This window comes from Macaca nemestrina, chromosome 1 (assembly GCF_043159975.1).
Source record: "Macaca nemestrina isolate mMacNem1 chromosome 1, mMacNem.hap1, whole genome shotgun sequence".
In the NCBI taxonomy this organism is placed as follows: Eukaryota; Metazoa; Chordata; class Mammalia; order Primates; family Cercopithecidae; genus Macaca; species Macaca nemestrina.
In genome coordinates this window covers 194,080,858-194,105,852 of record NC_092125.1, presented here as the reverse complement: position 1 = coordinate 194,105,852, position 24,995 = coordinate 194,080,858, and the positions used below count along the sequence as shown (strand labels likewise).

At 47.8% G+C, this 24,995-nt stretch overlaps 2 protein-coding genes across 7 annotated transcripts in view; one reads left to right on the top strand and one right to left on the bottom strand.

Annotated features, from left to right (window-relative positions):
* Positions 1–560: 560 nt before the first annotated feature.
* On the top strand, positions 561–24,995 carry LOC105494792 (peptidylprolyl isomerase E). 5 transcript variants are annotated; one of them, XR_011622732.1, is made up of 11 exons: positions 561–640; positions 1,897–1,995; positions 4,055–4,098; positions 4,581–4,607; positions 5,882–5,963; positions 6,488–6,588; positions 8,035–8,158; positions 11,540–11,725; positions 15,490–15,632; positions 20,792–23,876; positions 24,685–24,995. XR_011622732.1 is itself a non-coding variant. In XM_011763619.3 (10 exons), the coding sequence occupies exons 1-10, from the start codon at positions 610–612 to the stop codon at positions 15,934–15,936; spliced, it is 906 nt and encodes a 301-aa protein (XP_011761921.1). In that variant the 5' UTR covers positions 561–609; the 3' UTR covers positions 15,937–16,278. The 5 variants fall into 5 exon arrangements, 1 of the variants encoding a protein (XP_011761921.1); XR_011622735.1 differs by lacking the exon at positions 561–640 and adding an exon at positions 746–764; XR_011622734.1 differs by lacking the exon at positions 561–640 and adding an exon at positions 1,202–1,429.
* The window catches only part of LOC105494791 (bone morphogenetic protein 8b), a 29,659-nt gene continuing 26,292 nt past the window's right edge, over positions 21,629–24,995 (bottom strand). For both annotated transcript variants that reach the window (XM_011763617.3, XM_011763618.2), the window contains one exon: positions 21,629–23,075. In XM_011763617.3, the coding sequence (XP_011761919.2) occupies positions 22,926–23,075 (150 nt within the window). In that variant the 3' untranslated portion in view covers positions 21,629–22,925. The remainder of the gene's footprint in view (positions 23,076–24,995) is intronic.

Here is a 24,995-nt window from a genome sequence, read left to right as displayed (position 1 = left end):
ACCTGGGTTTAAGCGATTCTCCAGACTCAGCCTCCTGAGTAGCTGGAGTAGCTGGGATTACAGGCGCCCCCTACCACGCCCGGCTGATTTTTGTATTTTAGTAGAGACGGGGTTTCACCATGTTGGCCAGGCTGCTCTCGAACTCCTGACCTCAGGTGATCCGCCCGCCTCAGCCTTCCAAAGTGCTGGGGCTACAGGAATGAGCCACCAAGCCCGGCCAAGAAAATATTTTTGTTTTAATTTTTTTCCGACTATTTCAAAAGGTAAAACTCATTCTTAGCTTCCGGGTTGTCCAAAAACAGACGCGCATGATGACCACGCACCATAGTTTATCGTTTGCCCATAATAATCGGGTTGATTCGGCCAAGGTTTGCCTCCCCCAACAGCGTAAGCACTAAGAATCGCGACGACCACGTCCCTTTGTTTATCACTGCGTACCGCACAGGCCTCCCGGTGCTTCCGGGTAGCGGGATGAGGGTTGGACCAACGCGAGGGTGGGCGGGGTCTGAGAGCTAAGCGTTGCGGGGGCGGGGCGGGGCCAGAGGGGGCGGAACGGGGGAAAGAGGGCGGGCCGAGTGCTGGCTTCCGGCGGAAAAGCGCGCGAGCAAGATGGCTACCACCAAGCGCGTCCTGTACGTGGGTGAGCAGGCGGGGTTGCTAGGCGGAGTCTGGGTAAATGCGACCCCCAGAGGGTCGGGCGTGGGGTGGGACGCATCTCTGAACCAGGAGGACGGCGAGCAGCTGTCAAGGCCGGGTCTCTGGAGGTAGTGCTGGCGGTAGCTCTGGCTCTGCTTAAACTTCTTCAAAGGCTTCCCACTGTCCTCAGGAAAAAGTGCAAACTCCTTAGCAGTAGCCACCTCTTCAGCTTCTTTGCTTGGCTTCCCAATTCTCTGGGTCTCCCGAAAAATGACCCACTTGCCCCCAAGGGTCAGGTTATTTAACAACCTTGGGCCTCTGCTTTTGCGACTCTCTTTCAGTGAACAGCTTTGCCACACACCTCAGGTGTGTGAACCCGAGACTGCATGGTTATTCTGACTTCTTCCTAGCCCGCTGAGCTCCACGGCCCCCGAGGAGCGGTAGAGGAATATTATGGTCCTCCAGATCCTCTCGTTCATTTGTTTTACAAGCATCAGTGCAGCGACGGCTCAGCCCCAGCCCCAGCCCCAGCCCCCGCCCCAGCCCCCGCCATAAAGGAAGGAGTTCCCAGACTAGCCAGAAAAAAAGTGGAATTACCTCAGTAGCACACTTTTGATAAGCGCTGTAGTGAGGATGGACCATGATGATATGGGCCTGGCTGCGGGACAAATGACCCATGCATCTGGAGAAGTGAGGGCAAACTCTGGATGTGGCGATGCCAGAGCTGATGAGCAGGAGTTAGCTACCTAACCGAAGCAGAGGCAGGGCTGTTCACTGCAAGGGAGTCGCAAAGGTGAGAAATAGCCTGACACTTGGGGGCAAGTGGGTCATTATTCAGGAGACCCAGGAAATTGGGAAGCAAAGCAAAGAAGCTGGAGAAGTGGATACTGCTAAGGAGTTTGCACTTTATCCTGAGGACAATAGGAAGTCTTTGAAGGAGTTTAAGCAGAAAAGTTACGGGTTCAAATCTGCATTTTCCTAAGATCATTCTAGTTGGCTTTGTGGAGTTGATGGAGTGGAGGCAGGGTCAGTTGTGATGCTATTGCAGTAATCCCAGGACTAGATGAGAATCTGAAAGAAGGGCGAAGAGAGGAATATTTTTCATAAGTGTGGGTGGGCAGAGATGAAAGGGGGACGTTTGTGTACCCAAAGAACTGAATGGAAGGATCCTGTCCCCTGGCTAGCATGCTAACTGGGCTGCAGTGACTTCTGCAAGAGTATGGAGATCAGTGGCTCAGAAGGCCCTTGGCTTATTTGCAGGTGGACTGGCAGAGGAGGTGGACGACAAAGTTCTTCATGCTGCGTTCATTCCTTTTGGAGACATCACAGATATTCAGATTCCTCTGGATTATGAAACAGGTGAGTTAGCGTCTCTCACATCCAGAATCCTCTTACTAAGAAAATACCTTAAAAAATTAAAGTCACATCGCACTTCTAAATATGCATTCTAAATATGGTTAATATACACTACAGGAAAGTTCATGAAGGTGCCTGGTGACAGTGATCTTGATGGAGAAGGAATGTTCTGAGGCAATGTGGTTGTGAACTCTGAATACTTTTCAGTCTTCAGCTGTTGGGTTGAGATAAGACAGATTTTTCAATAGACCAGTAGGGAGATAGGTTTGAACTACACTGAGATTTGAGTGTTGTTTTAATCTACCTGATCCCACCTGCTCCTTCTTGGCAGCTGTGCTGTTAAATGGGGCAGCAGGAAAGCCTAACCCCATAATTGGAGCGGGGAGTGGGGGACAGGGGTGGGGATTCTTGGCCTCTACATACCTGGGTGGGTTTCCCTTTGACTGGTATCACAATCACAGTTCAGTTTTCTGTTTTACCTTTGTTGTCATTTTTAAGATTATAGTTTTAGGTCTAGTTTTATCATCAACCTTGCATATGATTGTTAGCAAGGTCTTTAAACTCTCCAGAGAGTTTAAAGGCCTGGGGAATCTTTATTTGCAAAATGATAAGGTTATATTGGCTTTTTTTTTTTTTTTTTTTTTTGGTTGGAGATGGAATCTCGCTCTGTCACCCAGGCCGGAATGCTGTGGCGTGATCTCGGCTCACTACAAGCTCCGCCTCCCGGGTTCATGCCATTCTCCTGCCTTAGCCTCCCTAGTAGCTGGGACTATAGGCGCCCGCCACCACACCCGGCTAATTTTTTGTATTTTTTTGGTAGAGATGGGATTTCACCATGTTAGCCAGGATGGTCTCAATCTCCTGTGATCCACCCGCCTCGGCCTCCCAAAGTGCTGGGATTACAGGCATGAGCCACTGAGCCTGGCCTATATTGGCTTTCTTTTTTTTTTTTTTTTTTTGAGAGGGAGTCTCGCTCTGTCGCCCAGGCTGGAGTGTAGTGGCCAGATCTCAGCTCACTGCAAGCTCCACCTCCCGGGTTCACGCCATTCTCCTGCCTCAGCCTCCCAAGTAGTTGGGACTACAGGCGCCCGCCACCGCGCCCGGCTAGTTTTTTGTATTTTTTAGTAGAGACGGGGTTTCACCGTGTTAGCCAGGATGGTCTCGATCTCGTGACCTCATGATCCGCCCGTCTCGGCCTCCCAAAGTGCTGGGATTACAGGCTTGAGCCACCGCGCCCGGCCTATTGGCTTTCTAAGGGCCCTTCTAGTCTCTGAGTTCTATGATTAACATTATTGTGCTTGGTCTTTCCAGTTCCTTCAGCATTTTCCTGAGGATAAAGACTGAGCATCTTTATCAGGTTTTAGTATTCATGCTTTATGCACAGTTGATGCACAAAATGTATATTGGATAGGTAATTGATAGGTCAAATGACCTTATTTTTCTAATTGCGTTGCATGCAATAGTTAAGGTGTTTTTTTTTGTTTTTTTTTTTTTTTGAGACGGAGTCTCTCTCTGTCACCCAGGCTGGAGTGCAGTGGCCGGATCTCAGCTCACTGCAAGCTCCGCCTCCCGGGTTTACGCCATTCTCCTGCCTCAGCCTCCCGAGTAGCTGGGACTACAGGCGCCTGCCACCGCGCCTGGCTAGTTATTTGTATTTTTTAGTAGAGACGGGGTTTCACCGTGTTAGCCAGGATGGTCTCGATCTCCTGACCTTATGATCCGCCCGTCTCGGCCTCCCAAAGTGCTGGGATTACAGGCTTGAGCCACCGCGCCCGGCCTAATAGTTAAGGTTTTAAGTTTGGCTTTGGTAGATTAGTTGAATACTTATTAATTAACAATACAGTTTATTATTCAGCTATGTCCATTAAAAAAACAAAGTTTATTATTGCTTAAAATATTGTATAAGAAGAATCAAAGAATGAGATTCCTTCTTCCTAAATAGTGATTGGATAGAACTTCTGGTGTTTGGATATGGCATGTGACTGACTTCACTTTGTGACCATCCTGTTTCCTCCCACTGCCCCACATAGTAATTACTTGTTTTTGTTTTTCCATTTTGTAGAAAAGCACCGAGGATTTGCTTTTGTTGAATTTGAGTTGGCAGAGGTGAGAGTCTGTGTTACTGGTGTTTAGTCCTTGGTTTGTGATGTTACAGATTAAAAAGGAAGCTTTTCACCATTTGGTTAGGTTGTTGGGCCTTAGGCTGATGCTGCCAGAGAGATCAGAAGTAAGTACTGTTCTAAGGAAAGCTTCTCTCACATAATCATACTGAACTGTGAATAACACGTCAGACCTTCTGCCAGGCCCTGCCATTCTTGCCCTGCAGAGGAGCTAGCTCCTACACCCCTGTTCATTGAGCATTCTTGCCTGGCAGTAGTGATTATTTCTTGTGCCTTCAACCATATGGCAAATTGTTGCACCACCAGCTCTAAAATCAGCCAGGAAGTGCTCTTTGTTAGAAACATACACAACCTAGGCAAGAAATGTAGAGGCGGCATTTTTCTGGATTTTTGCTACTGAACATGTGTTTAGACACCATAAGCATTTGGCTGCAAGCCTAAACTTGTACCGTTGTCTTTCTTTGGCAGGATGCTGCAGCAGCTATCGACAACATGGTATGACTGGGAATCTTCATTCTAACCAAAGTTGCTTTTTGGTGGTACAGAGGGTCCTTATTCATATATCAGTGTTCTGGACTTCCAAAGTTACAAGGTTGCATGGGGAGGTAAAAATTCTCACGTGAAAATATTCACTGAATTGATCACTTATAAAATTAGTTCTTACTCAGACTCCTTCCCCATTTAATAATAATGTAAGTCCTCATCATCCTTGTTGACCAGTCTCTCACTGGCTGTCCCATGTCTAAGATAATTTGAAAACACAGTGCAAATTGATTGCACAGTTAACTGCATATTTTGCAAAATAGGATTTCATGACCAATTTACAATTGAGAAGAGAAATTTAATTATGGCAGGTGCAAATCACTGATACAAATGATTTGGATGTTCTGGAAAGGTCCTTGGGAAAAATGATGATGCTGTTTAGTATTTGTGCCCTCCTTGAGGTCCTTTTAGTTTTCATGTCTGATACGAAGTGCAAAGATATACTGTTGATAGAATTTTATTGGAAAAATAATACTTCAGTGTCTGTTTCCTTCCCTCTGTCCATCCGTCCGACCGTCTGTCTTGAACTCCTGAGTTCTAGCAGCCCTCCCTTCTCAGCTTCCCAAGTAGCTGGAATTACAGGCTCAAGCCAACAGGGCTGTTACATTTCTTTCTACCAAGTTACATTTCTTTCTACCGATTAGTGCAGAGCTAATCCTGAATATTAATTGTAAGAAACTTGTTTTTATTATTTTTAGTTTCATCACAGTCATTTCCCTGTCAAACCTTTTTAAATTTTTCACTTTTACCATGAAATCTTCATCAGCACTTCAGGTGGATTCACCTTAAGTAAACTTTCCTAGTACTGATTATCTATGGATAATGAAATGTTCTTTTATTCCTTGTTCTGTTATCCATTCACCAAACATATTCCTCAACTGTCAGAGATCATTTTTCTTTCATTTCAAAGCTTATCTTGACTTTTGAAGGTGAACTCAGATGCTGGGAAACTGCATTTATTCTTGTAATTTTGGAGTGTTCTGAACCCAGAGTTACTTTTGGTAATACAGGTCTTTGCGTGCTGCTATGAAAGAAAGGGGTGTGTGTGATGGTTCTAGAATTCCCTGCAACCCACAGGTGGCTTTGGGGTGGGTGCATAGCTTACTCGTAGGGGCCCAAGGATTAAGGGAGGACAAATCATGAGTGTGTCTCAGAAGTAAATGGAAAGCTGGCTGGCCCTCTTTTAATCTAAGAGAGTTTAAACAGCTGGATTTTAATCTTTTCAGAATGAATCTGAGCTTTTTGGACGTACAATTCGTGTCAATTTGGCCAAACCAATGAGAATTAAGGAAGGCTCTTCCAGGCCAGGTGAGTAGGAGCAACTTCCAGATTCCCTGTGATGTTCTGCAGTTTAGCCTTAATTGCATTTTTTGTCTCTGTTTACTTGGAAGTAGATGCTCAATTCTGCTTCCTGGTAGATAGGAGATGGTTCACATCGGGAAGGGCACGCACCTCCTTTATAGAGAAACAAAAAGTGAGTTTGAGCTTCTCAGCAAAGCCAGAGTAATTGTTTCTGTTATGAGAGAAATTCCTGCTTGAGCTCATCTTTCCCAGTTTTCTTGATATTCCATTTCTGGGGTGCTCCATCAAGGGCTGAAACCAGCAAAGGCTATATCATTGCTTTCCACATAGCTATTTTTCTTAGCCCTCCTGAGAGCTGGACTTCAGGGCCGTCATTCTGGATTGGAATTTTCCTTACCCCTGGGAGTTCTCAGTGGGGAACTGTCTGGCATAGAGGCCACGTAGCATCTTCCACTTTGCTGAGCAAAGCAGCTACTTTTCAGTTCAAGCTGATAGCTTGAATGAACATTTGTTTGATTCTTTCCTTTCAGTTTGGTCAGATGATGACTGGTTGAAGAAGTTTTCTGGGAAGACACTTGAAGAGAATAAAGAGGAAGAAGGGTCAGAGCCTCCCAAAGCAGAGACCCAGGAGGTGAGAATGAAGGCTCCTGCTTCCAGAGGAACTTAAACTTAAAATTTTTTAAAGTTTTAATGGAAATTTGCGAATATATGTATATGTGTGTGTGTGTGTGTGTGTGTGTGTGTGTATATATATATATATATAAAAGCAGAGGGAATGAATAATTAATTCTTAGTACTTTGCTAAGTCAATATTGAGTGAATTCAAGGGTGAAGATTTGGGTATCTCGTCCATGTTGTGTTCTATGTGATGAGCGTCTCAGCTCTGCTCAGGTATGGATTTGTGATTGTCAGCTGACAAGGAGGAAGCTGAGGTGCTCCTCTTCACCCCTCCTAATGAGTCCCCCTCCGTCACTGAAGAGTTTGCCACGAGGCTCATGGTCTTCTATTCCTGTGCTAATGGAGGGGAGACAGGATAGGGTAGTGGTACCTTCCTTCAACCTATACTTGGGTTCTGAGTTCTCCAGCCCTAAGAGAACCTGCCAGGGCACTTCCTCCTGATTCTCACCATAGGTCTCTGACAGTTGCTTTCTGGGCTTCCCCTCCTCTGGATACGTTGTGAATGTTGTCATTCTTCTGTATTTCTTTCTTGGCTCATGGTTTCTCTCTCTTCTCTGAGCTGAAACAGTAGCAGTCAGTCTCTAATTTTATGCAGTCTCTCTTATGCTGTTGAACTTCATGGTCTCTTTCTAGTCCTGAGCTTCAGATATTTCTGCCTGTAAGTCTCAGGCAGCTTAAGTTTGCCTAAAATGGATTCCCCCGCTTCTCTAATCCTGTCTTCCTGTGTTCTCAATCTTGGCTAATTTGCCACCATTCATCCACACATTGACCCACACCAGAAATTTTGATGCAAAGCAGAACTCATAAAGTGGCCATCACAGTCAGTGGAGTCCCCCTGGATCATCCTGTATCCTCTGCTTAGTCTTATCTACTTGGAGCACAAAGCAAGGCCCAACATTCTCCACTGTCTTCTGAGCACTTAGGCCTGAGCAAGAGGGCTGCCCCCTTGCTTCCATGTAGCCAGCCAGCGTATGTGCAGGGCCAAGCATAGAGGGAGGAGGTGGTGGTACTTGGATGGATCTGCCTAACTAGAGGACAGTGGGTGGGCTGGAACTGGCATTTGAAGATATTGAGAGTTGTGGATCATGGACCAGAAAAGTGCTGTTCTGTGACTGAAGCAAGAGGAGGAAGCAGATGCATCTGAGGGCGAGCATGATGAGATAACACGCCCATGTATGGGCCTCAGGCAGTGCTGAGACCTCCTGTCCCTGGGCATCCAGCTGGGTGCTACGACCATGGCTCCTGCCTCCTGCAGCCCTGTCAGGGACCAAGGCCTTCCCCGTCAGCACTTGCTCCAGCCTACTCACTGGAATTGTGTTCTGGGTGGGTGTGTAGAATACCCGCACTCCTACTTAGGGGGTGAAGGATCTCTCTAACTAGCAATTTCTTCTGCATCTAGGGAGAGCCTGCTGCTAAAAAGGCTCGGTCAAATCCTCAGGTGTACATGGACATCAAGATTGGAAACAAGCCGGCCGGCCGCATCCAGATGCTCCTGCGTTCCGACGTCGTGCCCATGACAGCAGGTGAGCGGGATGCTGTGGTCAGAACCGCGGGACGCTGGTTCCTGAGCAGTGAGCCTTTCCCAGGTTCTTGCCGCTTCACTTCTTGTGTCCTTGATATTGCTTCTGACTTAAGTTGATTTGAGGCATCTCAGATCCTGGGATCTAGTAACAGATGGGTCAGAGCAGGTGTTTTTGAAGCTTTGTAAGTGCTGGCTTACTACTTTTTAATAATCTTTTCTTAAAAATACAAGTAAATAATGTATTCTTTTTTTTTAAAGAATACCATACACATATATTCCAATAATATTTAAGACAATAAATTGAAAATTCGTTTTCCCCTCTCTACATCATCCTGAATTCTAGAAGTAACTAGTGCTTTTATTGAGTATTCTTTGTAACTTATTAAATATTGATTTCTGTTTATTCTCTTTTTAATCTAAATTTTATTGTCTAGACATAGAAACAGTCAATTCAGTTTCACAAAGCTTGTTTTGAAAGAACAGTCATCCCCCAGTGCTGTCCCTATGCCCTGCTGCCGACACCATTTGCTGCTGCTCGGAGCCGATTTCAACTCTTAGGTCTTGATTTTTATTTCCATGTTGATAGATAACAGGTTTATATTTCTACTTCCTGTTTTCCATTTTAAACATTATCTTCTGATTTTCTACTTCAGAGGACAAATAATTAGTTTTTTAAAATCCCCTGCCCCCTCATCTTCCCTGTATAGGTACCGTAGTTTTGGTTAGGTCCTAAGTTATTTTAACAATGTAAGCATCATGTGATAACTATCATGCACAGCATTTTGCTTTGCCTGGAATTGATAGTTGCCTTGTTTTTGCATAGTTTTCTATGTAATCGTTCCTGATTTTCTCCCAGATTCTCCTGCTGGGGGCTTTGCATCCAGGTGTCTGCATCTTGTTAAGGGGAGATGAGGGTGAGGCTGAATGCATCAACGTTCAGTATATAAACTTTCACATAGTCTCCGTTTGTCATTATGTCACCTCAGCCTTCACTATGTGTAGGATGTCCTAGTCCAGAGACCCCCTGCTTTAACCTACCAAAGACTAGACCCCCAGTTGGCTACCAGGTGGGGAAGGGGTAGCCCCCAGCTTCAGAGTCAGGGAGAGGATCCCAAAGATTAACCACTTTCTTAAACGGGCTTTCAGCCAAACTTCCTGTCTCCAGGATTACCTGCACTCTTTCCTCTGAGCTTTTGGAGTGCAAATTGAGTTGCTTCTTGGCTTTTACCAGCTTAAGATTCAGCTTTCTTGGGTCTGCTATATAATTTGGGATTCATTTGTTTTCTACCTTCAGAAATTTTGTTGCTGTTGTCTCTTCCTCCCCGCTTTATAAGTTTATTTTTGGCTGTTTTAGCCATTTTAAAGTGTACCGTTTGTTAGCGGTAATTCCTCTGTTTGAAATTTTTGAATCACCCTAAACAAAACCACTTATGAAAGATACCTATTAAATAATAACTCCCCATTTTCTCCTCCCCTTACCTTCTGATAACCGCTAATCTTTGTCTATGTATTGACCTATCCTAGATTTTCCATGTAAGTGGAATCATAACAATAGCTGTCCTTTTTCGCATCTTGCTTATTTTGCATAGCATAATGGTTTCAAGGTTCATCCTTGTACCATATGTCAGTGCCTCATTCCTTTTTGTGGCTGAATAATATTCCATCATATTTGGATAAATATCTTGTTTATTCATTTGTTGATGGGCACTTGCACATTGTTTTCATCTTTTGACTATTGTAAATAATGCCTGTGTGAATATCCACATATAAGTATATGTTTAAATCCCTGTTTTCAATTCTTTTGGATATATATGCCTAGGAGTGGAAATGCTTAGTCATATGGTAACTCTATATTTAACTTTTTGAGGAAATGCCAAACTATTTTCCATAGTGGCTGGACCATTTTACATTTCTACCAGCAATGTATGAGTGCTTCAATTTTTCCACATCTTCTCTTTTTTTTTTTTTTGAGACAGTCTTGCACTGTTGCCTGGGCTGGAGTATGGTGGTGTGATATTGGCTCACTGCAACCTCTGCCTCCCGGGTTCAAGGGATTCTCGTGCCTTAGCCTCCCGTGTAGCTGGAATTACAGGCGTCTGCCACCACACCCAGCCAATTTTTTGTATTTTTAGTAGAGACAAGGTTTCACCATGTTGGCCAGGCTGGTCTCAAACTTCTGACCTCGTGATTTGCCTGCCTTGGCCTCCCATAGTGCTGGGATTACAGGCGTGAGCCACCGCGCCTGGCACACATCTCCACAGGTGTGAAATGGTATCTCATTGTGGTTTTTATTTTTATTCCCTACTGACTAATGATGTTGAACATCTTTTCATGTGCTTGTTGGCCATTTATATATGTTCTTTGGAGAACTATCTCTTCAAATCTTTGGCTTATATATTAACTGGATTGTTTGTTTTGTTTTTTTAAGAGACAGGATCTTGCTCTGTCTCCCAGGCTGGAGTGCAGTGGTGAGATCATGGCTTACTGTAGCTTTGAACTGTTGACCTCCAGTGATCCTCCTACCTTGACCTCCCAAAGCACTGGGATTACACCTTGCCTGGCCATTTTGTTGTTGAATTACAGGAGTTCATTATATATTCTGGATATTAAACCCATATTAAATATGATTTGCAAATCAGCATTCTCCTGTTCTGTAGGTTGCTTTGCCCTCTGTTGGTACAGTTTTTTGATGCACATCTTAAATTTTAATTCACATCTAATTATTTTTTCTTTTACCTGTGCTTTTGGTGTGACATTTAAGAAACCATTGCCAAATCCAGAGTCATGAAGATTTGCCCCTATGTTTTCTTCTAAGATCCTTTGGTTTTTCTTTTAAAAAATCAGTTTCCTACCAATTTAGTGTGGTTTTGGAAGAGAAAAGAGCTAGAACATGTATATTCAATCCCTTTTCATCATAATCTCTTAGAGTCCTGGCCAGGTGTGGTTGCTCACACCTGTAATCCCAGCACGTTGGGAGGCCAAGGCAGGCGGATCATCTGAGTTAGGAGTTCTAGACCAGCTTGGCCAACATAGTGAAACCCCATCTCTACTAAAAATACAACGTTAGCCAGGTGTATGGCGCATGCCTGTAGTCCCAGCTACTCGAGAGGCTGAGGCAGGGGAATGACTTGAACCCAGGAGGTGGAGGTTGCAGTGAACTGAGATTGTGCCATTGCACTCCATCCTGGGCGACAAGAATGAAACTCCATCTCAAAGAAAAAGAATCCCTTAGTCCTTACAAGGTTACTATCACAAAGGTTTATAATGAGTATCCCTTATTTTAAAACAAAAATATGAACATTAAACAAGTTTTTTTGAGGTTTTGTTTGTTTTATTTTGTTCTGTTTTTTAACCCCAGCGCTTTTTCCTTTCTCAATTCTAGAGAATTTCCGCTGCCTGTGCACCCATGAAAAGGGCTTTGGCTTTAAAGGAAGCAGCTTCCACCGCATCATCCCCCAGTTCATGTGCCAGGGCGGTGATTTCACAAACCACAACGGTACTGGGGGCAAGTCCATCTATGGGAAGAAGTTCGATGATGAAAACTTTATCCTCAAGCACACGGGACCAGGTGGGAGCCAGCTGGCATGTGATGAGGGAGGCTTAGCAAGGGTGGGATGGCCACGCAGGATGAAAGGACAGGTTGTGGTTCTGGCTGACGGGACTAAGAGTCTGGAGGAGACCCAGCCACCAGACGCAGGAGAACCATGCAGCCTTGCTAGGGTGGAGTTGGCTTGCTTATATTCAGGTATTATCCATCCCCCAACTGTGTCCACACTTCCCATTATCCCAGCTTGGATTCTGTGGTCTGCCGTTGCAAGCGCGTATGCCCTCAACCCCACTGCTCTCCCTGCCCCTGCCATCAGATGTACTTAGTAAAAGCTCGGTGGTTAGTCCCCCAGCAACTAGAGAAAAAACGCAGAATTGTACTGAACGATCCCACTTGAAATTTATAACTATAGTTCTTAAGGGGGCCCTTGCCAACCTGACCAGATTTCCCTACTTGATGCTCAGTCCCAGCCAGAGATGATGTGTCCATGCCTGTCTTCACTTCTGAAGCCTTATATCATCACCTTCCCACCTCATCTAGTGCTTCGCCTCCTGCATCTCTCCACTCGTGCATGCTCTTTCTTCCAATTACAGGGGATGAGCTATCTCTCGTAGGCCAGCCCCTCCACCTGTGGACTGGATCCCATCCCTCTCCTCTACTTAGGAACATGGCTTCTAAAGTTGTCCCCTTCAGTCCATTAGCAAGAAAGCATGCAGTTATCAACCTTTAAAAAAATCTGCATCCGGTTGCCGGGTGCGGTGGCTCATGCCTGTGATCCCAGCATTTTGGGAGGCAGAGGCAGGCAGATCACCTGAGGTCAGGAGTTGGAGACGAGCCTGACTGACGTGGAGAAACCCCGTCTCTACTAAAAATACAAAATTAGCTGGGCATGGTGGCGCGTGCCTGTAATCCCAGCTACTTGGAAGGCTGAGGCAGGAGAATCACTTGAACCCGGGAGGCGAAGGTTGCGATGAGCCAAGATGGCGCCATTGCACTCCAGCCTAGGCAACAAGAGTGAAACTCCATCTCAAAAAAAAAAAGAAAAAAATCTTCATCCTAGTACTCTTGTTCCCTCTCCAGCTATCACCCATGCCTCTGGTCCCCCATCTTTTTTCAAGAAGTAAAAGCATAACTTCTTGAAAGCATGGTACAGACTTGCTGCCTTCGCGTTTTCTCTAATCCCTTCTAGCCAGACTTCTAGTCCCATCTCGCCATTGAAACCACTCTTCAAAGATACCAGTAGCCAGTTCTTGGCGATCATCTTATCCCACCTCCCAGATGTTATCCCATCTCCCAGGAGCATTTCATACTACAGGTTGAATGTCCCTTTCTTGAAATGCTTGGGACCAGAAGTATTTTGTATTTTGAAATATTTGCATTATATTTACCAGTTGAGCATCCCAAATTGGAATATCTCAAATCTGAAATGCTCCAGTGAGCATTTCCCTTTGAGCATCATGTCGGTGCTCACGAAGTTTCAGATTTTGGAGCATTTTGGATTTTCACATTTGGGATGCTCAGCCTATACTAACTCTGTGCTCCTTGACTCCTTCACTTGGCTGGCAGGACTCCTGCCTCTTCTTGTCTCCTTTTACCTAGATGGCTGCTTTGTCTGTCTTTGCTGTCTCCTTCTTTTCCTGACCCTTAAACACTGAAGTGGCTCAGAGCCCATTCTTTTGTTCTCCAGAAGCCTGTTACCCTGTGCTCCCTTTTTCTAACTGGTGGTTTGTAGCGCCCCTCTTTACTATACTGAACCGATATGTGTAGGTGATATAGCCACTGACCCACACCATTATTTTAAAACTCAATATATCTGTAACTATAGTAGGGAAGAACATCAGAGGAAATAAATGAATTTGCATAATAATCGAATGTGTTTCCAGATGTACATGCTTAAGCACAGCTGTGTCAGAACACAAAGTGAATTATTCAGGCGTCTGCACCTGTACTCAAATGCAGAGTTAGAAGTGTAGACGGGAGTGTCAACTGATAACTTGGATACCACTAGCAATGATGCTATTGGTGATACGACTTTGTGAAATGGTAGATAAAGTTGATTAGATTCCAAAGTAAAGAATAATCTGTTTATTTACATAGTAGTTACATTCCTAGAAGATTCCATGCAAAACCAAAAGAACTCCAAAACTTTGGGCTTATATGTATAATGCAATTATGTTTTAGGTGCAGATAACTGTAAACACATTTTTTACCTATACCGATATCTAATGGGCTATTCGTTGTTTTGTTGTTGTTGTTTGGTTTTTGTTTTTTTGAGACAGGGTCTCTGTTGCTCAGGCTGGAGTGCAGTGGTGCAAGACAGCTCACTGTAGCCTCAACCTCTCCAGCTCAAGCAGTCCTCCTGCCTAAGCCTCCCAAACAGCTGGGATTACAGGTGCACGCCATCCATAATGCCCGGCTAATTTTTAAGTTTTTTTGTAGAGATGAGGTTTCATTGTATTGCTCAGGCTAGTCTGGAACTCTTAGCTTCAAGTGATCCTCCCACTTCAGCCTCCCAAAGTGCTGGGATTACAGGCATTAGCCACTGCACCCAATCTCTAGCAGGATGTTTGAAAGACCAAGAGGATATGAGACAATTCATTGTGCCAGACATTGCAGAACATCTAGCATTCCAGGCCCCCACCTGCTAAATGGCAGTAGCCCCCCGCACAATGTTTCACACAGTCAAAAACACTTTCGAGCCAGGCATGGTGGCTCATGTCTGTAATCCCAACACTTTGGGAGTCTGAAGTGGCAGCCCAAAGCCAGACGATCACGTGAGTTCAGGAGTTCGAGACCAGCCTGGGCAACATAGTGAGACCCCTGTCTCTACCAAAAAAAGAATTAAAAAATTATCCAGGTGTGGTGGTGCACGCCTGTAGTCTCAGCTGCTTGGGAGCTGAGGTGAGAGGATTGCTTGCGCCCCAGAGATTGAGGATGCAGTGAGCTGCGATCATACCACTGCACTCCAGCCTGGGTGACAGAGTGATCCCCATCTCAAAAAAAATAAATTCAGATTGCCAAAGGTTTCCTAGGGACAGGACACCAACCCCACTGAGAAGCAGTGCCCTAGGCAGTCACACCCGGTCCCAGAGCTTTCAGCAGTATCTCTGAGTTAAGCTTGTGCACATTGGCGTCTGCATGCTGATGGCTCCCTGAGCTCCAGACTCCTGTCCAGCTGTCTTTACTGGATATCCTGGGAGCATCTCACACTTCACACGTCTAAAACAGCTCTTGGCCTTCTCCCCTAAACTCTTCCTCCTCCCCCTCTTCTCTGTTTCAATAAATGACTCCACCGCTTGATCAGAAACTTAGGAATCATTGTGGACACACACACACACACACACATACATACATGTACACAGACACACACATATATGTGTACATTCTCTTATGTGACAAATGTCCATGTTACCAGGCCTCACTGTGTCATAGCTGTCATTTTGAATGGCTCTTTTCCACTGACTGTGAGCTCCACCAGAGCTTGGACTATGTTCAGCTCATCAGTGTTCCCAGGGCTTAACAGGGACCTGGTTGCCAAGTAGACACTTAATTGTTAAATAAATGAATTACTGAACGAACAGACCAGTGTAAAGTGATTGAAACACCTCATTCACCATTTCACTGACTATTAACTGAATCAAAGACAAGGTGGCCACATTTGCATGTGGTCTGTGCATCCCGGAGTCTGAGCCTGCCTGACTGAAGGGCTGTCGACAGCCTGCACAGACGTCCATTAAGGGCTGGTAGCCAGGGTTGGGGGAGCTGATGGTTGTTCTGTCCCCCAGGTCTACTCTCCATGGCCAACTCTGGCCCAAACACCAATGGCTCCCAGTTCTTCCTGACATGTGACAAAACAGACTGGCTGGATGGCAAGCACGTGGTGTTTGGAGAGGTCACCGAAGGCCTAGATGTCTTGCGGCAAATTGAGGTATGTGGCCAGGAATGGGCCTCCTCCTCACCCAGGCCCTTGGAGCACAGCCCTGTGGGAGGGCTGGAAAGGCTCTGTGGCCTCAGAGAGATGGCCAGGGGCTGTGTCCAGCGGGAGGGGCTGCTGCTGCCCAGGTTCTGGGGTGGAAGTGGGCATATGGGCAGGTAGGGGTTGGCATCCCGAAAGCACTGTTAGTTTCCCGCCTTACTCCCTCACTTCTGTTCTGCCCACAAAGGCCCAGGGCAGCAAGGACGGGAAGCCAAAGCAGAAGGTGATCATCGCCGACTGTGGGGAGTACGTGTGAGGCGGCACTCTCTGCTTCCCCCTCCGCTCTTGCCCCTGCACATCCAGGAAGGAGCTGCCAGCCTCAGAGGAGGCAGCACCGAGGGTGCCTGTTTGAAGCAAGCAGCATTTGGTGTATGAGCCCTTCCTCAGGGTCCGCTTGGAGTAGCTCCTCTGCAGGCACAGCCTGGACTATTCCCAAGCGCGGCTGTGGGCCCAGGAGCCAGCGCAGGTGCTCCCCTCCACCATGGGCAGGCTGTGTAAAAAGCCACTGGCTTTTCTCAGCATTTGCTGCTGGGCCTGTCTTGGGACTACCAGTGTGGCTCTTAGGTGTTTTCTTTGCTAAAATAAACCCTTGTTCTTATGCTGCTGCCTCCTGCTAGTTCTTGGGAGTTGCCAGAGATAGTGTCTGTGGCTAAGCTGGACCTCTGAGGCAGGCTGGTGAGTGGGGAGAGCAGAGTATCTTTCCACAGCTTTCATTTGCTCCCTTGGGCTGATCCCCTTAGATGTCAGGTGATGTATCTTCACACCAGGCATCCGTGTCAGGGCAACGGAAATTAAAGACTATGGAAGGTTTGGTCTTCTGTTACCTCTGCTCCCAAACCCAGGTGCCAGTCTTACAGCCAGCAAGTATACTCTCAGTGGTTCGTTTGTTTGTTTGTTCACTTTCGCCCTACAGATTTTAAAAAATGAAATTTTTATAACTCAGAGTGCCTTCTCTGTGCCAAGTACTATGCCTGTTTGTCAGGAGACATAAGGCCAACAAACTACATGTGCCTAATCCAGCCCACTGCCTGTTTTTATGAATCAGGTTTTATTGGAACACAGCCACATCCATTTGTTTACATATTGTCCATGGTGGTTTCTCACTGCAGTGTCAAAATTGAGTAGTAGACACAATGCAGGCTATGGTCCCTGTATTAGGGTTTTCTAGAGAAGCAGAACCAATAGGATGTGTATATATGTAGAGAGAGAGATTTATTTTAAGGAACTGGCTCAGGCAGTTGTGGGAGCTGGCAGATCTGGAATCTGCACAACAGGCCAGCAGGCTGGAGACTCAGGAAAAAAACTGATGTTGCAGTTCAAGTCTGAGGCACTTTGGAAGCAGAATTCTTCCTCTAGTGATCTCAGTCTTTTTTCTCTTAAGAATTTCAACTGATTGGATGAAGCCTACTCACATTATGGAGGGTAATCTGCTTTACTTTCTACTGACTTAAATATGAATCCATCTAAAAAATAGGCCAGGCAACTATTGGGAGGCTGAGGCAGGAGGATCACTTGAGCCCAGGAATTCAAGACCAGCCTGGGCAATGTAGTGAGACCCCCATCTCTAGGGGGGAAAAAAAAAAAAAGCCAGGTATGGTGGTGTACGCCTATAGTCCCAGCTACTCAGAAGGCTGAGGTGAGAGGATCACTTGAACCTGGGAGGTTGAGCCATGGTCATGCCACCGTACTCCAGCCTGGGTGACAAGAGTGAGACCCTGTTTCGAAAAAAAGAAACCATCATCACAGCAACATCTAGACTAGTGTTTGACTAAAAACTGGATACCATGGCCTAGTCAAATTGACACACAAAATAGACCATCACAGTCCCAAGGCCTAAAATACTATCTGAGCCTTTACAAAACAGGATTGCTGGCCACTGAAGAGAACAAATGGTCCCACCCCCGGCTGGGCTCACAGTCTGGCTCTCCTGTGTGCAGCCACTTCTTGGAGCTGGCTTCTCTCCATTCCCCTCCAGGTGCTGGTCAGCCAGGCGCTTGTAAAGAATCTCATCTGCTGAAGGCTCTTAGCAGGGACTGAGCCCTGTAGCTGCTGGACACCTCCTGTGGGTTGGGTCGCTCAGACCATTCAGAATCCACTGAGCTGAGCTTTTGCATCTTGGATTGAGATCTGAATGAGCCGCGAGGCAGGAGAGGCCCCCTGGTCCTCATGACCCTAGGATAGCTCCTGCTGAGGGATGTTGGCATTCTGGCCCTGCCTGTGGCTCCCATGTGCCGACTGGACTTTCTGAGCTCCAACTGCTACAGTTGGCTGAGTTTCGGGCTCCAGGTAGCTGGGATGTACCACGTGGTTAGCCCTCACCCCTATGGAGCTTCCAAAAGAGACTGTCCCTCAAAGCACAGCTCCTTCTCAGTGCAAATTATGGCCATCAGAGGTCAGTCACAGGTGTTAGGCAGGCATCTATGAAGCTGGGGATGATAGCACTGACTTCAGTGCTTGGATGAGAACCAAGAGAGAGTGTGTAGAAAAAGCACAGCCAGCCTCCCATAAAAGGACAGACTCCTGTGACAATTTTGTCACACTGTTCCTCCCTGATATTCTGGGGAGGTGGAGGCCAGTGGGCAGTTCTGAAAGCTCAGCAGGTTTGGAGCCACTGGATGTGGACTTCTCTCTCAGTGCTCCACCTGGGTGTCCACAGATGTTATTCAATGCACACTGGAACCCTGCACAGGTAAACTGAGGCTTTAGTGGTATGACTGCCAAAGGTCACACAGGATGGTTTGGCAGAGCTGGGATTAGAAGCCCAGCCTGTCTCTCTTCAGTAGTAACGGAGTCCTGGGTGGCTTACTAGGCTTTAGCCTCAATCTGTGGCAGGCAGAGTCCAAGCCCTGGGGAGTGACACCGTCAAGGTTCCCATGATTGGCCAGGACCTTTGTGGAGAGACACAGGAGACAAGACCCTGTTCTTCCAGGCCGGGAGGGGAGCCCCAGAGCTGGGCAGCGGAATGCCCCACAGCCTGGCCACCTGCTTCGGATACGCACCATGCAGCAGCTGCCCCTGGCTGCCTCGAGAAAACTGACCTCTCTGGGAAGTGGACCCAGTGGCTCTGTGGGTGCCCTTTCCTGTAGCCTGGAGAGCAAAGCGGCTTTCCCTGGCACTGTGTGGCTCCTGTCCCAACTGGCCTTCCAATCCACGTTCCCTTTGCTGGACCAGCACCAGGACTGGGCACAGGGCTTCCTTTTGCTGATTCATTTCCCCACTAACTCATTCAGAGTTGAGCCCCATCTGAGTCCCCACATGCTGGCCCTGAAACAGTTGCAAAAGCCGAAACCAGGGATGGCAGGCCCAGGATGAGTGCTGTGGCTGTTGGAGTTTCCTCTCTTACAGCGTGACAGCCACCTCCAGGTGCTCCCAGCATCTGTTGCAGTCATGGCAGCCTCACAGCAACCTCTGAAGAAGGAATTATGGAACCAACTTTTTATTGTTGAAAATGGAGTCTTGTAGAGTTCAGTGATGGGAAACTAAAGTGGAAAAAGCACATCACAAAGAAACATATATAGTACAATTTTGTAAAAATATCTGTTATATGTAAGCATAGGTATTTGTATATCTTAAGAAAAAAAGCCTAGAAATAAAGTCACCAAAATATTAATAGTGTATTTATCTGACTTGTGGGACTACGGTAATTTGAATTGTATTTTATTTTTTATATATCCCACTTTCCTCCAAAACTGCATTATTTTTTTTGAGAAGTGAAAGACATTTTTGAAAAAGGGGGTCAAGTGCCCATCTAGGGTTCCTTTCAAAAAGGGGGTCAAGCACTTGACCTGGATGGGGAGTTCCCCCATGCAAATTGCCACCCAAGACACCTGCTGGGTACAGACCTCTCTCAGCAGGACATGGGATCCCAGTGTCTGGGAACACAAGCAAAGTTTCACATCTACTGCCACAAGTGACACTTGCTAGGCCTTTAAAGTCTATAAGAATACAAGTCCTGCCCTCTGAGGGATGCCATGTGTAGATTGTTTAGGAAAAAGCACAGCTCTGAAATAAATTCATCCCCTGCAGAACACATTTTGGTTTAATGGACGACATAGAAGTGGCTCAAAAATAAGCAAATTCATTTGTAATAATACCAGCAGGTACCTGTTGTTAAGCATTTATAGGTCAGACATCCTAAAGATTTATGTACATATTTAATCTTTATAATAACTTTGGGAGGAAAGAACCAATATCATACTCTACAAAGGAGGAAGCAGAACCAGGATTCAAATCTATTTGGCACCAAAAATCTGCCTCTTGCTACACTGCCTCTATTCCTGTTTCTTTGGACCTTTTCCAGAACATGTTACTTCCCTGTCTCAGTTAGAAGTTAGTGACTACGAATCCCCTGCTGACTTGGCCTCAAGGCCAGTATTGCACTGCAAGGACCAAGACTGCTGGGCGTTCCTCCTTCGCCTGTTGTGTGTGTCCTCTCTTCCTGTCAACTGTCATTGATTTCTCATTGCTGTCAGTAGATCTGAAATGACCACCACCGTCATCCTTCCAACCCTCATCTGGTGCAACAGGCCATGCCCTAAGCAAAGAAAAGGGAAATGGCAGTATCTGTGCTGCCGACCTGGGCCACCCGCTGCAAATGCACATGCTTGGCTCAGCAAACAGATAACTCAAGGATTAAACTCATGGGCTTTGTGTTCATTCACAATCGTTTCATTGCTCAAGGGATTTTTCTATTTTATTTCATTTGGTGACCATCTGGATGACAAAAGTTGCTGAAAGTCTGCTGGCCAACTAGGTAGACAAAGCCTTATATTTTTCCATTGTTCTGTATGAACCAGGCGGATCACAGCTCCTGTTGGTTCCTGCTGTGCACAGCTTGATGAATGGGTAAGGTGTATTCCATATCTACAAACCTTCAGGTAGTTTACAGACATTCTTGGTGCATACCTAACTATGCCAGATCATTGGCTGGGCACTAAAGATATAGGTGGAGTAAAAAATTACTTGTCAAAATAACTGGCTAATCTAAAATTTACAATTGCCTAGAAGACCATCTTTGATGTTAAGAAGGAACTGTTAAGTAAATACTAGGATAGCAAACAGGTTTCATAATTTCGTTTTGTTGAGACAACAGTTCTGCTCTTGTCACCCAGGCTGAAATGCAATGGTGTGATCTCCGCTCACTGCAACCTCCACCTCCCAGGTTCAAGCAATTCTGCCTCTGCCTCCTGAGTAGCTGGGATTACAGGCATGCACCACCATGCTCAGGTAATCTGGTATTTTTAGTACAGATGGGGTTTCACCGTGTTGGCCAGGATGGTCTTGAACTCCTGACTTCAGGTGATCTGCCCACCTTGGCCTCCCAAAGTGCTGGGATTACAGGCGTGAGCCACCGTGCCTGGCCAGGTTCCATGTTATGTGCCAACTCTGCTTCGTGACAGCCACCGGTGCCCCACATTCAGGGTTATGAGGCTGCTTCTGGCTCACTGTGAGGAGTTGGTAGACAGATTCTTTGGCTGAAGGTTGTTTGGAAATCAAAAAGTGCAGATAGAAAATGGAGGCCCAGATAAGGAAGCCACCTACAAGGCAGGTCTCCTCACATCCAGGCCAGAGCTGAGATCCCTGTGCTGATAGGGAACTCACCAACTTCCAGACAGCCTGGGGCCGCCCTTTGCATACATGGGAAGGCCTCTTCCTCTGCGCTTGCACACGGAGGCCCTCCCTGGTCCAGGTGGAGGGGCTGCTGTCCTGCAGCGTGGCGCCAGCCTCCCCACCCCTGCTGCCAGACCAGCCCTCCCCAGGCCCCTCTCTGGGGGTGCAGCATGTGAACTCCAGAGAGGCGCATCCTTGGGCACATGGGGAGGTGGAGCCACCCCGCCGGGCTGTGCCTGTGGATGGGGCGGACCCAGGATCTGCTTTTAATGACACGGTTTGGGCAGCTGGACTCTGTCTATTCCAGCAGGTAAATTACAGGCTTAGCAAGTCAGAAATCAAATAAACACTCCAACTCCCAGTGGCTGCTCCAAGGAGAACAGCGGTTTCCAGGAACAACAGAGGCTGAGACAAACCTCCCCACCCAACTCAGCCTAATTACTGCCTGTCACTCCCTGGGACAGGGACCTTTTCTTTGACACAGGACAGCGCTGGTGGGCACCCAGGGTGACACTGACTTTGGTAACCAGCCTGTTTTTGATGGCCCCTGGCCTTGCCCCAGACCTGACCACAGGCTGCCCATGTTGCCGATACATGCTCGGGCAGGGATGGACTGCTCCTCAGCATGGCAGAAGATGGCAACCAGGTTTCACTTTACATCATATCTGTTGGCAGTGGCTGTGCTGACCATTTGAAAATTCCATTCAGATTTGGAAGAAAAACATTCCAGATTGATTATTGATGTCTGCCATGCAGAGGGGAAAGGGAAATGATGGCATCTGTGCTGTGCATTGTCATCCTGGGCCACCCAATGCAACCTCATGCTTGCTCAGCAAAGGGAAAACTCCACAGAGCTGAGCTCCTGATGGGGCAACATGGTGGCAGATAGATGGGTCAATTGGAAGCCCCAAGATTTTTCTGTTTCTCTGAAACAAAATGTCCATGCACTTATATGGCTTTCGTAGATGGCAGAGGCAGATGCAAAGCAGGAAGACAAGGGAAGATAAATGCCATTGGCTTTAGCCCTAAATAATGCTGTTCACTCAGCTTTTTCTTGAGTTGACTCCACATGCCTACCTGTGGCCAGTGGATCAGTGCTTCAGATCTATGAATATACAATACTTTAGGGGACGTCCAGTTTTAAACCCAGCCTTGCACCTCGGAGGGGCAGGCAATGGGGAGCCAATCAGACCCTGACTACACATACCACACCCTGTGATGGATGGTGAAGAGCTTGAGGTGGCCAACAGTGGGCTCCAAGTGCCTCTCAGGTCATTCCACATCTATCTCACGACCTGGGCCAGTAAGGGGCATGGATAGGACCTCAGACAGGACTTCTGTGCCAACCCTGAAGAACCGGCCAGGACATGCCTTCGGGGGAGGGGTTTGGGTAGAACACTGCCTGATGATTGAGACCACCTGCGCTGGAGACAGGACAGTCACACAAACGCCTGGCAGGGCAAGGGGAGCATAGGAGCCTGGCATGAAGGAGAAAGGGTCATGGACATGATTGTGAGGGTCCTCCTTGGCAATGCCCCGGCCTGGGGTCTGACTGGGTTTGAGGGTTTCCTGCTTCTGAGGGGCCCAATCCGGATGAGAAGGGCGGCTGCAGCAGGGCCAGGTGGGTGGGTAGGCTCAGTGGCAGCCGCAGGCCTTGACCACCATGTTGCGGTGCTTGCGCAGGATGACGTTGTTGCTGCTGTCATAGTAGAGCACAGAGGTGGCGCTTAGCTTGGTGGGCGCGCAGCACGCCTTGGGGACTGCATCTGGTGTCATCAGGTGCACCTGGCCAGGAAGGGGGCACAGGCAGGGACATGAGCCCAATGACCTCCTCCAAGGACCCACCCATCCCTGCCCCAGCTCCACCTGCGCCCTGCCTTGGCCATCTCCAGGCCACATGGGAGCAGCACAATAATAATAACTATTAACAGGAATAAGAGCATCCCTGAGGGCTCCAGGAGTGGGAGCCATGGTGACCTGCAGTGCCCAGGGAGGGACACATGGCAGGGGGTGTGGGGCAGGTGGGCAGGGCACTAATGAGGGGCCTCAAGTCCCAGGCCAAGGGCTCAGACTTCCTCCTGGGGATAATGGGAAGGAGACCGCATGGCCAGGTTTGTGCCTTAGTGAGGTCCCAGGGGGGAGCCTGGAAGGACCACTTTCTTCTTTTGGTCCTTCAGACACCCAGCGGCTCTGCCTCCCACATCCTGGCCTCCCTTCCCAGGCTCTGGGAGGCGAGGCTTCGGCCCCTCTCCTGTGCTGCTCCTTCTCCCAGAGGACTGCATCTGCCCTCAGCACTTCAAGGCCCTGCACGTGCCTGCACCTCTCCACTCCCCAGGCTCACTTGGACTTCTCTTCTGAACTCCAGACTTGCGGATCCTGCTCCCCTCCCCACTTCTGCACTTGGGGTCTAACGGGGCCTCAGCAGAACACAGAATTCCTCCTGCCCTGACATCATAGTCCCCACCTGGGAGGCCTCCTGGATGACTCCTCTCGCCTTCTCCCTTCCCTGGGAGCAGCCCCTGGCTCAACCTCCACCTCCATGCTGCCTCGGACCACCTGCCCCGTCCAGCTGCCATCACCTGCCAGGTGACCACAGCAGCCTTCACTCATCCCCAACTGCTCCACCTTCCACTGCCGCCCCCATCCCCCCTCCCAGTCTCCCCTAGCAGCCAGAGAGAGGTCCTTCTGAAGGGTGACGTGGACCAGAACACTGCTTTGCTAAAGAGCTCCGACAGCCTATTGGGTTACTGGAAATAAAATCCACCTTCATTCGGACCCCCAGGCCCTGGGGGAGCCAGCCCTGCCCACCCTGGTGTTACCTCCCTCTGCCCTCCTCCTACTCACTGCACGCAGCCCCTCCTCCCTGCTGACCCTGAACCTGCCACGCTCACTCCTGTCTTAGGGCCTTGGAATTGCTCCTTCTGCTGGAACATTCCTCCTCCAGCTGCTAACTGGTCCCCTCCTTCTGTGGAGAGGCCAGGCCCAGTCTCTCTCCACTGATGAGGCAGCCGCTCTGCTCTTTCTCACAGGAGGTATCAGCTCCACGGTTGGTTTGGTTTGGACAAACCGACAAACTGACAGCCTCCCCTAGAGTGCAGCACCTGTTTGCTGCCCAGCAGGTTGTGGGCACTCACTTTAGTTGAGCCCCTGAGGGGCAGGGGCAAGGGCAGAGAGGATGGAGTCCAGGAGCTGCAGGTGCAGTCACCTTCCCGTGCAGCTCCCACACATGCACAGAGGGTGGCTAGGCCGGGCTGCCCCACGCGTCCTCATCACCCCTGAGCCTTTCCAAGGAGGCAGTTCCAGGTGTCCAGCAAATGCCATTTGACTACCCAGAAAGGAATCATTATCATAGCCTTAGAGCTGCTTTAGGTAATTCCTTTTCTCTCACATCAAGGCATCGCCTTTGAACAACCTCCTGCAAGAAAAACGTAAGGCTGTGGAATACCAGGAACTGGGATTCTAGGTAAAAAGTTATAGAAGGAAGCCTCGGTGCCAGAATCCACAAACACACAGAGCACTCCGCGGTGAGCAGCACCAGTGATCCCATCAGAAGCCTGCTTTCATCATTGAAGGTTGCCCCAGACACCGAAGCATCAAAAGCCAGGGGATACAGAGAAAAACAAATGGCCAAGAGCAAAACTGGGGGAAAAGCCAAAGGTTGAGAGCCAAACCGTCCAGATGCTCCGTGCCTGCGGTGTGGCACAG